The sequence below is a fragment of the Gallinula chloropus genome (genome assembly GCF_964237585.1).
Source record: "Gallinula chloropus genome assembly, chromosome: 1".
NCBI lineage: Eukaryota > Metazoa > Chordata > Aves > Gruiformes > Rallidae > Gallinula > Gallinula chloropus.
This window is the reverse complement of record NC_140085.1, coordinates 213998569-214012302: the sequence shown is the minus strand read 5'-3', so window position 1 is coordinate 214012302 and position 13734 is coordinate 213998569. Positions and strand designations below refer to the sequence as shown.

At 36.1% G+C, this 13734-nt stretch overlaps 1 protein-coding gene across 4 annotated transcripts in view; it reads right to left on the bottom strand.

Moving 5' to 3' along the window:
* NBEA (neurobeachin) overlaps window positions 1-13734 on the bottom strand; it is a gene marked incomplete at both ends in the record, with an annotated part of 550746 nt that overhangs the window by 323787 nt on the left and 213225 nt on the right. For all 4 annotated transcript variants that reach the window (XM_084277996.1, XM_084277994.1, XM_084277997.1 and 1 more), the window contains 4 exons: window positions 7328-7423; window positions 8890-9058; window positions 10850-10957; window positions 12654-12784. In XM_084277996.1, the coding sequence (XP_084134122.1) occupies window positions 7328-7423; window positions 8890-9058; window positions 10850-10957; window positions 12654-12784 (504 nt within the window). The remainder of the gene's footprint in view (window positions 1-7327; window positions 7424-8889; window positions 9059-10849; window positions 10958-12653; window positions 12785-13734) is intronic.

Sequence of the window (13734 nt, the reverse complement as noted above, 5' to 3'; positions counted from 1 at the left end):
CAGGGTGGGGAAACCAAGGCTGGGAAGTGATTGAAGAAGGCAGCCCTTTTTCACAGCTGGACACCTGTAAGTGCAAGTCTTCTCTTTTTCTCTCTAAAATATGTTTCTATTTGCTCAGATTCATCAAAAGTTTTATCATTTGTTTCTTCCCCCACAATCACCCCTGGACTATGGAAGGCACACAGGGCAGCTCCACCTACCTTGACAAAAGGAAGAGTATGAAAAGAGCTACTTATTACAGATGTAACTCTTGATCTATTTAGGCAATTAATCAATGGCTTAATTCTTCCGTACTCATCAAACCTCTTTCACTCAGTGATTGACAGACAACTTATCTGGACATCAGTCTGATAGACTATGTGGTTGCCAAGCAAAATGCCAGCAGTCCTAAATCAATGCTTAACTAAGGCATTACCTAAAAAAAGACTTAAGGTAAAATAAAGAAAATGAAAAATTGTATTAAAGAAATGTCAACTTCAAAGTATAAACCAGCTGCTCACATTTGAAACAAAACACAAATACAAAGTAGGATCAGTATGGGAATCTGTATTTTTTCTAGGTGAAGTTCCCTAGTTTTTCCCAGGTTCTTTTTTTTTTTTTTTTAATTTTTTGTCTTGTGTAAACTCAAAAATGAAAATAAGATGAGTTGGCAGTTATCTATGATACAATCTGTATTTCTGACCTGTGCTGACAACGATGGTAATTTTGTGATTAGACATTTCTTGCAAAAGAAATAAAAAACCTTCTGTCACCTAGGTTACAGCTTCCAGCCACTAAAGTGAAGCACAGAGTATGTTCCATAAATATGATGAACCTTATACTCAAAATGTTTTGTATTGAGCAATGTTTTCAAAAATCAAAAGCTCTAAAAACATCTGTAACATATAAATGAAAATAAGTATTACTGTTACTATAAAAATAATCCCTATTACAACTTCTTCATGCCCACATAATGACTGATCAATTAATAATGAAATGTATGTTCAATTCTCTCTTCAGATGCCTTAAGTGGTTGGTGAAGAGCAATACATATTAGATCAAGATGTATCTGTTACTATCTCATGATCTTCAAATGCATGTCCTCTCAGAGGCAGTTGGAATAAGGAGCATGTATTTCATTAAGAAAGGAGGATGGTAATTTTGAGCAGCAGGCAGAAATTTTGTAGAACTTGAATTTTATGATTCTTAGGATTACCATCCATGTCCCTTATAACATTTCCCACGCTTTCTTGAAAATCTATGGAAAACTAGATTTTGAGGAAGATGAAGTCATGACTTTTGTCAGGACTTTGTGGAGGCAAATGATATTTTGACAGGAAGTGTAAATTAGGCCTTTAGTCCACTTTGCAGAGACCATGATCATTCTGCACAATGTTAAGTTTAAAAATAGGCAGGAAATGTCTGTAGGAATACAGGAATACAGGGTAGCAAAGTGCAATACGCAGAGTACTGTACACCTATGAGATCAAAAAAACTTGATGTTCTAATTGTCTTCAAAGAAAAAGTTATTTCTTTAATCTCTTAATATATTAATATATTAATCTCTTCATATATTTCTTTAAACTCTTTAATATAGTTTGTTCTGTCAAGAAAAAAAATCCTTAGATTCTTGTCCATCCACATCACACACCTTTAAGAAATCCTTTCATTTACACTGCTTCAGGAAAAATACAGACACCAATAGCAAGGGAGTTGAAAAGCCAATCCATTTTTGACAAAGTCTTGTGATAAGCTATATAGCAATTTTCTTCCACCAATATGTTATAAGGTGAATTGCACTCTTGCAATGCTTCCATTTCTGAAACGCTCCTATGTATTGCTAAGTGGAAACTGAAAATCTCTTACCATTATTTGGTTAATATTAATTGTGATCTTGGTAATTACCAGGCTGCCAGTTAAAGTGTAAAAAAAAACTTTACACTTTTCCCCTGCTGGAGATGTGGAAGCACTGCTGAATAAAACAGTAACCCAATAAAACTCCAAGGTAAGCAAGGATAACTTCAGTAACAACCAGAATCGAGAACACGCATCTTTTGTGATCCTGACCACCGTAACTAAAACTACTTTGAATTTATAGAGAGGTCACTTGGTTTAACATGATAAGGCTGATTAGCTGTAATTAACAGAAGACACCATGATCCTCTATTTCTCCTGTGTCTTATTCCAATGATGACATATATCTGTGCTCAAAATGTGTACTGATTATCCTCTGCCCAGAAAAAGAAAGGGCTACTCCCAATTTTTCAGTCTCAACTTCTGCACCTTGAAGACACAACAGAGACATTTTCATAACAATTTGGGGAAAATATCCCTTTCTTGCCCAAGAAATCAACCAAGAACTGAACATTGTTTTCTAAACTATTTCAATTGCTGCCATTTCAGAAATGCAAATTTCAGTTTTTATGATCAGTCCACAAAGGTAGCTGTTGCTGAACAAAGTGGTAAAGAGCACTAATGATGTCTTGACTAACACAGTTTTATTGTAATACAGCTGTGGGAAGTGACACGTTCCACTTCAGAATGTGCCACTGGTTCAGAAACCTTATAAGTCTTGATAAACCTCCTACAAAGACCCGATCTTCCTCTGATGTTAAAATTAAATTAATGTATTAGATTGCAAAATAAAAGCTTGTCTGCCTTCCACATGCAGTAGCTTTGCTTGCTGGGACTATCTTCATCTTACTGAATTTGAAAGGAAGCTTTTCAAAGGACTTGAAATCATCACCCATCGCCATGAGTAGAGATTAAGCTCTGGCCCTGCTTCTCTACTAAGTACAACACAGCTAGGATTTCTCACACAAGATCTTCCTGGAAGATGTTGGTGAAGATGAAAGGCAAAGATTTTTTATGAAGGGGTTTGCTAGTGCTTCAAACAGCAAGGAACAGGCTCCGAGAACCTCAAGCACTCAGTAGGCAAAAAAGAAGACTAGAATACTTATAAAACAAAAAAAGAACAAAACTGTAAATCCCCACAACCATACAACAAAAGAAACCATTATTCAAAAATACTTCACAATGGAGGAAGTTGCAGATTAGTTGCATTACATGCTATTAGACAGGTAGGGAAGAAAAAGGTTCCATTAGAGGGACAAAGATATGCATTCTTCAGATTTATTAGATACCACGTACAAAGGGATGTCTGGCAGTTATTAGGTTGAAGGTAATACATAATTGTTTAGAGATATACTTCCAGCTTTCAAACCACATACATGTAAGTACTCAAAGTAGAGTATCTATCTATGACCATCTATGTAACAAAATATAGGTATCTATGGAATGGGGATATTTATGTCCAGTTCTGGGCTCGTTGGTTTAAAAAGGACAGGGATCTCCTGGAGAGAGTCCAAAGAAGGGCTACGAAGATGATTAGGGGCCTGGAACATCTCCACTATGAGGAAAGGCTGAGTGAGATAGGACTCTTCAGCCTTGAGAAGAGAAGACTAAGGCGAGACCTAATTAAAGTTTATAATTATCTTAAGCAGGGGATGCAGGGGGAATCAGCCAGCCCCTTTTCAGTGTCTGTGGAGACAGGACAAGGGGCAATGGCTGCAAGTTGGAGCACAGGGAGTTCCACACCAACATGGGGAAGAACTTTTCCCCAGTGAGGGTGCCAGAGCCCTGGGACAGGCTGCCCAGGGAGGTGGTGGAGTCTCCATCTCTGGAGATATTCAAGACCTGTCTGGACACCTATCTGAGTGATATGTCCTAGGGAGCTGCTTTGGCAGGGGGTTTGGACCCGATGATCTCTTGAGGTCCCTTCCAACCCCTACAATTCTATGATTCTATGATTCTATGATTCTATAATGTCATTAGACTGGATTAAGTGTCTGAGACCGAAGAATTTCATGCCAGCTTTTGTCATAGAGCAAGCTTTGTCTCTGGAGTTCTGTTAAGCCTAGTCAAAAGAGCCTGGATTTATGAAGGCAGAGGTCTACAATGACATCTGTAGTGAATGAAAAGAGAGAGGGATTTATCTCTCTTTTCAGTAAGTATCTAAAGCAGGCCAGATTAATTGTACCCTAAATGTGTCCTAACTTCTCTCCACCTATTACAAAGGGAGACTAGGATGAGTAGCTCAGACACTGATTCACTATTGGCATTTTCCAGAAAGTACGATTCATATATGACTGATGATTTTGAGATAAAACCTGAAAATCTAGTACAGAGCTTTTGGTCATATTCCAATACCCACTGTCACAGAGATAGTGAGAATCATAAAGAAAGTTTCTATCATCTTTGACTAGTGTCCCCTTCTGGAAAAGCCATTTTTAATGCTATTCCTCTCTTTACTACATTTCCATATTTTAATTATGTTGAAGAACTTATCTTCATCACAGTCAGTTGAAGACATCTGGTGAATCTAATGGTCTGTAGGCCAAGTAACATTTTAGACCACTTGACGGGCTCTTGTGGTATAAAAATTTTTCGTTTTACTCATGCATAATATCATCAATATTATACTATTTTATATATATACTAGGTAAAGGTCACCATTGTGTAAGAACCAAAAAATTTCATATCAAGTACAATGATGTTTAAAATTCCTGTAACCTGTTCTTGACACCAGCTCTAGCTACTTACAGAAAGCATACACCAATCCCATAGCGTGATGTGCCTGAGACAAGTAGGGTCTTCACAGAACCTTGAAATATATTTCCTAAAGATATTGCTCCCAACAAACCAACAAAAAACTTCACTAAAACCCAAATCAGTAGATTAAATATCGATAATTTACCTACTCATATCTTACCCTTCCCCTCTCCACCCCCAGTTTCCTGGTCAGATAACTGAATTCCACCAATTAAAAATGGTTTTAAGCAGCAAATCCCACTCCCCTAATTCATACAGATCTGTCCAAAAGAAGTTTTATACAGTTCTAACAATGACACTATTTTCTGTATTGAATTGGACTGACAAAGAATGAATGCCTTTTATCCATTTAGTGTCACGTGGAATGGACAAACTATAGAGGCTCCAGGTAACAACTGAGTTTTTCATAAATAAGACTCTGCTTTAAAATATGTATTTACTTTTAAATGCTGTATGAAACCACTTTATAATATGTAAAAATATCTTAAATTTAAAAATAATATTCAAATATTACATGCTTTTCACCAACAACTGAAATTGTGTCTGATCACTAAAAGGAAATCATTTGGCTTAGCCACTGGAATGAAAGATTCTTGAAATGACAAAATAGGTTTTGACTTTTAGGATTTTCTGACAATGCTGGCAACGTTTTTTCATTTCAGTTCCTGCTGATGTTTCTCAAAAGAGAGGAATGGGGCTCCAAATATAAAAAGCAGAAACTTTTTTCTTCTTAACAGGTGAATAGTTGAGTAGAAGAGGCTGATACCTCACAGAGTTAAAACCTTGAAGGATGGGATGATATTGATACAAAAAAATAGCTATCTATCTAGACATAAATATTCCTTTATTGAATAATTTGCTTCTAAAGCCAAATCACTTTTCTTCAGTATCCTGATCACACTTTTACTATAGTTCTATTGAACTACTTTAAAAACAAACCAGAACTATATTTCACATGAACTCAAATTAAAACAAGTACTACAAACAATAGCGTGGAAGCCACAAAAAATGCTTTATCTGAAATATTTTGGTGAGTTTCCATAGCAGCCTCCGTTTCTTCTTAAACTTTTTGTCTGCTGTCATTATGTATATTTTATGTACATACTATATATGGATAAAAAGAAAAGCTATTTGCTTTCCCCCTCCTTTTGTAACCCATTCTGTGGAATTTCAAGCTTTATACAAATAACAATATAAATTAATTTACATTGCAGAATCCATTTTTGTTCTATTAAATTTAATAAAAATTAAAATGTCTTTAAACAACTGTGTTTTGAGGCAGCTTCACCAATCCCAAGTTTCAAGCAAAAAATAGTTAAAAATAAAATACCCAATGTCTGGTACACAGAGACATATGTTAAATGCAAAAAAAAAAACAACCAAAAAAAACCCCCAAAGCAAACAAAAAAACCCAAAGAAAAGAAAAAAAAAAAAAGATGAGAAAGCAGCATTGAATGAAGTTTTAGGGGTTTATTCTGTAGTAGCACAAAGTACTATAGTACTTTTCTGAACCAAGAGCAAATTATTCCTTTTTATTGAAGATGGGTGAAGTCATACAAGTGCAACTATGTCACAACAAAGAACATTTCATGAGCAAGTTGAATAATCCAAAATATTTTTCTTCTTTGGATGGCAGACAATAGTCTTTAATATTAATCAATATCACAAACTCTTGCTTACCAGATGTTAGAATTTAAAGCCATTTGTAATATACATACATGCACACACCAAAATTTAAAAAAATGCCAGATTAACATAGTGATAGTTTAAATTGATCTAATGAATATTTTAAGATAATACTCCCAGAACAGTGTATGGTAAACATAAGTTGTATTATTACTGAAGTAGGATTTAACTATTTCTGTTCTTTGTAAACAGATGCAATTTAAAATCTCTTAGGCTTTTTATAATTCAATCTCTCTACCTATTGAGATTTTTTTAAAATTATACCAATAACATTTTAATCAGATTCTCATTTTTTTAACCTGTTTTACATTTCTCTATTTGCAGCACAGTCCATGCAGAGAAATGAACATGCAAACATGGCTAAAATTACACTCAGGTAACCCTCTCTTTTTTGAGCAATGACATCTGAAAACATATTTCCTACATTATATAGTATTTATTCAAACAAACAAACAAACAAAACAAATCTGGCCCAAAACATATAATAGTTGCTCTGGTCACAAAAGCAGTCTCCTTTGAGCAAAGCACAGCACAGCACATTAACTAACAGGCATAAAATAATTCACGGTACATACAATATCAGAGGTTTACATACCATCAAGAAGGCAAGGAAAAAAGCGAGAAAGGAAGGCAAAAGAACAGGAAAAGGTACAGGGAAAGGGAATGCTACAAAAGTACTACATACTTTATGTGGTTTGCAATATTTTTTAAATAGGCCTGATGTTGTTTTTATGGGCCTAATATTGTAGCAGAATAACCACAAACCAAAAGCATTTAAATGTTTCTACATGCATTCCTTCCTCCTGACTGCTTTTAAAAGTTGTTTTATTTCATCATAAGGAAAGTTAATAAGTGGTGGTAAAAAATGGGGAAGAGATTTCCTGGAGAAATGCAGGCAGGAAGTTCAAGTTTTAAAGGTATCGTCAGGTCTGATCTCCATGTAACCTGAGGCGTATACTTATTTATCAACAATTACATCACAGCTAGTTCTTGAATTACATTACATTAAATAAGAACACCCAAACAGGTTAGGAGATGATGTTAATATTACCTTTGTAAAATGAGTGGGCAAAGCTCTGCTCAGGAATTAACTTGGCAAGGAATCCATGGTTCAAACTTGGGTGAGGGATAGATGGTATGACCACAACTGTGGAGAAAATCATGGAATCAAATGTGAGCCAGCTAGCATACATATGTGGCCTGGTCCACTGTGGATCCATGACAGATATCCTATCTCATTGAAACATGCAAATATGGTATTATCAACAAAAAATAATGCATTTCTAAAGGAAGAAAACAACTTCTGTATCAAGAGATAGGAAACAGCATACCTATTATTTGGGCACTTCAAGAGCAACATTCATGGGGAAAAAGAGACACAGATAGAGATAGATAGATAGATAGATAGATAGATAGATAGATAGATAGATAGATAGATAGATAGATAATAGATATAAACACAGGCGCACACAGGCAAGACAATCATGGGCGAAATAGTTCATTGAAACCAGCAGTTTCTTAGTGCAGAACCAGAACAGATAACCAGGAAGGCACAAAAAAAATAAAAAAAGATTTCTCATATTTGACAATGTTCATGTGGTATATTTAAAATGGAAAGCCTACAAGCACACAGACTTAAAAAATTATACATAATTAGTAAATTAAGCCATGTTGATGAATCAGAAAATAATGACTAAATATAAGTATGAGACAAACCAGAAGATGAATTCTATGAAGAATGAAAATTAGTAACTCCATGAATGCAGAAATTAATTAAAAATCAATAGACATAGAAAACATATATAAAGAGCTTCAGTAAAAAAATCAGTTAATTTTCAGGTCTTTTAATATAGAAGAAAGATAGAGATATAATCAATCCAATCACATTTGAAAAAAATCTACTGAACTGATTATAAAATATTTGAAAGCAAGCAGGCTAAAGTTTGGATCCCTAATTTCTGATGTGTTCTGACAGCTAACAGACTCCCTCCATCTCAGGCTGAAGAACCTATGCTAGTAGAAACCACTACCACTCATAAAAATTACAAACAGTTCAGACAAAGAAGGCAATAGAAATGTTTCTTTTTTATTACACTGTTTTCCTAGACTTTTAAATGCAGGCACCACCACAGCAGGACTCCAAGAAAGTATTCAAGCCTTCACTACCACCCTTGCACAAACCTCCTCATTCAAACACAAGGAGTTCACCTGGGCAAACAGCTGCGTTTGCTGTTTATACATTTCATGATATAGAGTTCAAGTTATCTGTTCTTCTTAACAAATAGCAGATTCAGGAAATTGTGCTGATCAATTATCTTTTGTTTTACAGCTTTAACTCCATCAGGAACACTGTTTCTTCAGAATTATTTTCAAATTAAAGAAAAAAATGTATAAAAAGCAATATGCAAGTTATACCCTATAAGGGAAAACACAGTGTAACTGTAATCTGCCAGGCTATGTTAAGGAACCGAATGATTATAGAGGAATAAGAGTAGAGAGTCATTTCCTATTAGGAAATCTTAAGCTCTTAACTAAAACACAGTAAAATAATTACAGTTCTAAAAAAATCTGCATAACAAAAGGACAAATAACATTTGAAGGAAACAAATGTACCTGTACTCGTTGGTGAATTGATTTCTTGTCTGATATTTCTACCTGCCTGGCTCCCAGACCTTGCAGTTTCTCGTTGTGGTTCTAGGATATCACGGTATTTGGAGACCATCAGAACAGAGATAAAGTAGACGACCGCCAAAGCTAAGAACTGAGCCTGTTTGCTGTCGTCCTGTGTTGGAGAAAAAGGAACACATCCATAATGTTGGACACTTCCATAGAATTTTACCACAAGGCTGTATAAATAATACCTTTCTGAAATGTTTTATCTGTTAAACTAGTAGCAAATGGATTAAGTGGAAGATGTAATGGATTTTCAGGGGAGTACTACACATGCAGGGTGGATTAAGGAATTAATTTTACAGGTGATTTGGCAAATACATAAATCTCTGGCATTGTGGAGTCCAGGAGCTTTTCAGAAAAGAGGTCTGACCTGAGAGTGCTTTCAAGGCATCACAACAGTAAGGGGAACTGACTTTCACTGCCCCAAGGATGACTCAGAAAGCTCCTGCCACAAGAAAGTAAGGGGTACTACTGCCAAGAAATGAAGCCTGCTGATGCTTTTCCAGCAAACACAGGATCCATAAGCAGGCATAACTGCTTTTGGTGAGATGAAAAAGAAGGAAGGATATGAGCACTGTTTTTCTTCCAGCAATAAATTCCAAATTACACGTTCTGACTCGTCCTTCAACAGGATTGTCAGCAGCAGTCCTAGCTTGCCAGGGCTCTGATTTAAGTAAATGTCAGGACCACAACAACATTGCTGGCTGTCATAGAATCATAGAATCATAGAATGGTCTGGGTTGGAAGGAACCCCAAGGATCATAGAGCTCCAACCCCCCTGCCACAGGCAGGGACACCAACCTCCAGGCCTGGAGCTACAGAAGGCTGCCCAGGGCCCCACCCAACCTGTCATTTTCTCTCACTCAACATAGTCAGTTTTTCTATGGCAACTACCATCTATCACTTAGATATGACCTTAATTGAGCTTAAATTTCTGTAGTTCAACTGAAATGCCTTTTATTATTAATATGGTATAAACCCCAACGTGGTAGAACTAAGACTTCAGCCTCCAGCTGTTCCTACTGTTGTTTCACCCTGTCTTAATTCTCAATTATAAATCCAGCTCTGGCTTTCCATGTTTTCCATGTGTTGTTTAATTTGTCTGTATGTCTTTGCAATCCTTACCTTCTATTAAGGTCTTTCACAGAAATGTCAGAAATAATATTTTCCCTATTCCCTTTGCCTGTAGTTAAGATCACCACCCAAATTCAACTTTGCCCTTTCAAAATGATCAGGTCATCCTGACAGATACATGTTTTTTTTTTGTATGTCAAGTTCTACTTTCTTCTTTTTAAAGCTATTTAACATCAGTTTTCAATTCAATTCACTCAAACTCAGGTTGGAGAATTTAAAACATAACAGCTATTTGCATATATGGAACTCCTATTGCACTACTTTGAAAAACCAACACGTGACAGTTATATGATAAAAGCAGTTGCAGATAAATCTGAAAAAAGTTTTAATAGATATTTATATATAGCATATTTATATATATCTCAGTTTAGCAGAAATAGAAACTGTCTTTGTAAATCAATGTGCTGTATTTCTGTAATACATATAATAATTCTTCCTCCTACTCTAGCTGGACAAATAGCCAGCATCTTTAGTAACACAGTTTAAATCAACCTAGGTCATAACTGCTTTGTTCTGGCTGTGATTATTTGGCTAATATAAGATCAAGTCTGACTGTTAAACATAGTTCCCAACTAATCTCAAATAGTTTGCCAGTAGCATTTTCCAGCACCGAAAGTGGCTTCCAGTTACAAGGCCATGAGCAGATGGCTTGCAGATAGTATACAAAGTGAAACACATGATGGATATTTTTAATTACAATCAAAACCCCTTTCGAAATATACGGGATGATTTTGCAGAGGAAAGAATTCCAGCACAGATTACTCACCACATCACGAAAAACAACTGCTCGTAGCCGATTGATATCAACATCCTGAAGAAGCCTATCGGGGTCTTTTATAGGAGAAAGATTGCCAGGGACATTTTCAAGGGGAGTCTAAAAAGAAAAAAAGCAGTGAGATTTCCCCCCCCTGCCAAGTCTCAAAGCTTTTCTGTTAGAGCCTTAATTTGATACTTTCCTTAGATATTTGCTCCAACCTCAGGAGCTTTTTTTTATTACCAATATGCTTCCAACATAATACTCAGACAAAGGTTCAAGAAATAAAGCAGAGCTTTGAATTATTGTCTTAACACTACTTAGATATAAATTGTTACATCTTCCCAGTACCTCACAACAACTGTGTCTCTTAGAATCATAGAATCATAGGATCATAGAATGGTCTGGGGTTGGAAGGGACCCCAAGGATCATAGAGCTCCAACCCCCCTGCCACAGGCAGGGACACCAACCTCCAGGCCTGGAGCTACACAAGGTTGCCCAGGGCCCCATCCAACCTGGCCTTGAACACCCCCAGGGATGGGGCACCCACCACCTCTCTGGGCAGCCTGTTCCAGCCCCTCACCACTCTCTCTGTAAAAAACTTCCCCCTAAGATCTAATCTAAACCTTCCTTCCTTTAGTTTTAATCCATCCCCCCTTGTCCTCCCAGTGTCTATCCTTTTAAAAAGTTGATTCCCCTCCTGCTTATAAGCTCCCTTCAGGGACTGGAAGGCTGCAATGAGGTCCCCCCACAGCCTTCTCTTCTCCAGGCTGAACAAGCCCAGCTTCCTCTCTTCCCAGAGTTAAAATAATAATATGCATGCAAAAGGTTATATCAGATTACAGTTGTTTCATAGGGGTACAATAATTCATTTCTAATGTGTGTATTAAAATTTGAAAATGATGAGAAGAAATATTTTAAAAATCACTTGATGTTCATTTTACTGAGAATTATTACAGACTTCTTAGAGAATAACTGCTACTATTACAAAAGCAGAGAGTATTATGCTTTCTTTAAAAAATGATAATGCATTACAAATGATGCCTAAACACTTAAAAGCCTCCTTGTACTAATCTGCCTTGCACTGAATGTGATAAGGTGGATAGATGTAATGTCTTTGTGAGATTTAATGAAACAACAATGTGAAAGGAGCTGAGTTTTTAAATGCAATCTCAAAGTCTTCAGAGAAGAAAAAACACTGAATTTAGTAATGGAAATATAGTAGAAAAAAAAAGGAATCTTTTACATAATACAAAGTGTTGGATTTTAGTCATGAGCTGTGCCAAATTCTTTGAGATTTTACTTTTGGGACTCCTGAAGTCTTAAAGCTGTAAACAACATGGAAAAAAATGAGGGTGGTGGGAAAGAAGAGATGAATAATGAATTAATGAAACTGGAAAAGCTAAGCTGTTACTGAATGTTAATCAACTTTTATTCCTAAAATCAGATGCAGGCAAAGGTCTGCTGAAGTTACTGGGGCTTAGGTGTCCCACAAACAAAGATCTGATCACAGAATTTCATCCAAACTGCAAATGCCCTGACAAATTAAACAAACTATGCAGGTATATGTGACAGATGTGATGAAGGGGACCAAGCAAAAGGGAAAAAGCTCTTTGAAATTGCCCCGCTCATACACTGCATTAACATTTCCATGTTTCAAATAAACCCTTGCACACACTTTTACTTTAAACCAGTGAACAGCAAAACCCTAAGCTTTTGCCAAATACTCAAGCAGGCAGTTACAGTTATTTTCTGATCTACAATGCAGTGGGGTACAGTCCAGGCAGTGCTGTTGGCAACTGAAATCTGGGTTACCTTGGTTGCTGCTGATGCAGTTACACCCTGAAGAGCATCTTGAGCTTTGCTGCTGATTAGTGATGTCTTGTTCACTCTCTCTCTCTGCCTTTGCCGACATTCCAAGCAGTTTCTCACAGCCACACAGCAAACTAAAAAGAAGTTAGGAAAATGCTACAGATGACACTATTTTCTCCTTGTTATATTCAGAATATCAATTAGCAGTCTGTACATCTAGTTTGATAGATCAATAATGATGCTGAAATAGGAAGAACACAGTTCTCCCATTAGACTCTGTCCATAGTAAGAAGGCATTATGATGACTTACTAATATCCTTCTTTAGTTGAACAACTTAATGCTTTATCTAACTGCTATATCATTACATTAACATTTGAAAATTATCAGTCCTTGAACTGGAGCTCTCATATGTTATTGATTGGTTATCAATGCTTCAAATCTGAAAGTACTTATGTACAGCTAAAATAGAAAAAAACACTTGGCAGAAATTTCAGATTTGCTGAAAAATGATCATTGTGAATAAACAACAAACAGCTCTATACCAGGAGCAGTATTATTATCAGTGATGCAGTGAGGTGTATCTATAGTAACAGGAGAATATCTGAGTACAAAAATCATTTACCTTTTGAGACTTGAAAAACTGTGGGACATAATATTAGCAAAACAGCATCATGACTGGTCACAGTCAAAATTTAATGTTCACAAGGATAAAGTGATATAGGGTGCATGTAATAGTTTGAATTATTAATGATTTTTTTACATTTCCTAAATTAATTGCACCAGTATGTAGGAAACAGCAAATTGCAAAGAGGTGCCAGACTGTTGCAATGTGCATTAAGGTCTGCAGAGTCTGCACATGTATCCTATACTTTTAATCTTAAATAGCCTGTAAGTAGCCTTCCAAAACCATGGAGACTTGGAAAAGGAAACCTGCATCAGAGAGGTCACAAAGCAGTTGTAAGAAAAAAATTAATTCTCCATTAAGTTAATTGCATTTAATATTTTTACTCCCCCCAAATATATACCACTTAAAATACATGGCAAAGAACAGTTTCAGGCATGTCATTTTAACTTATTCTTGTG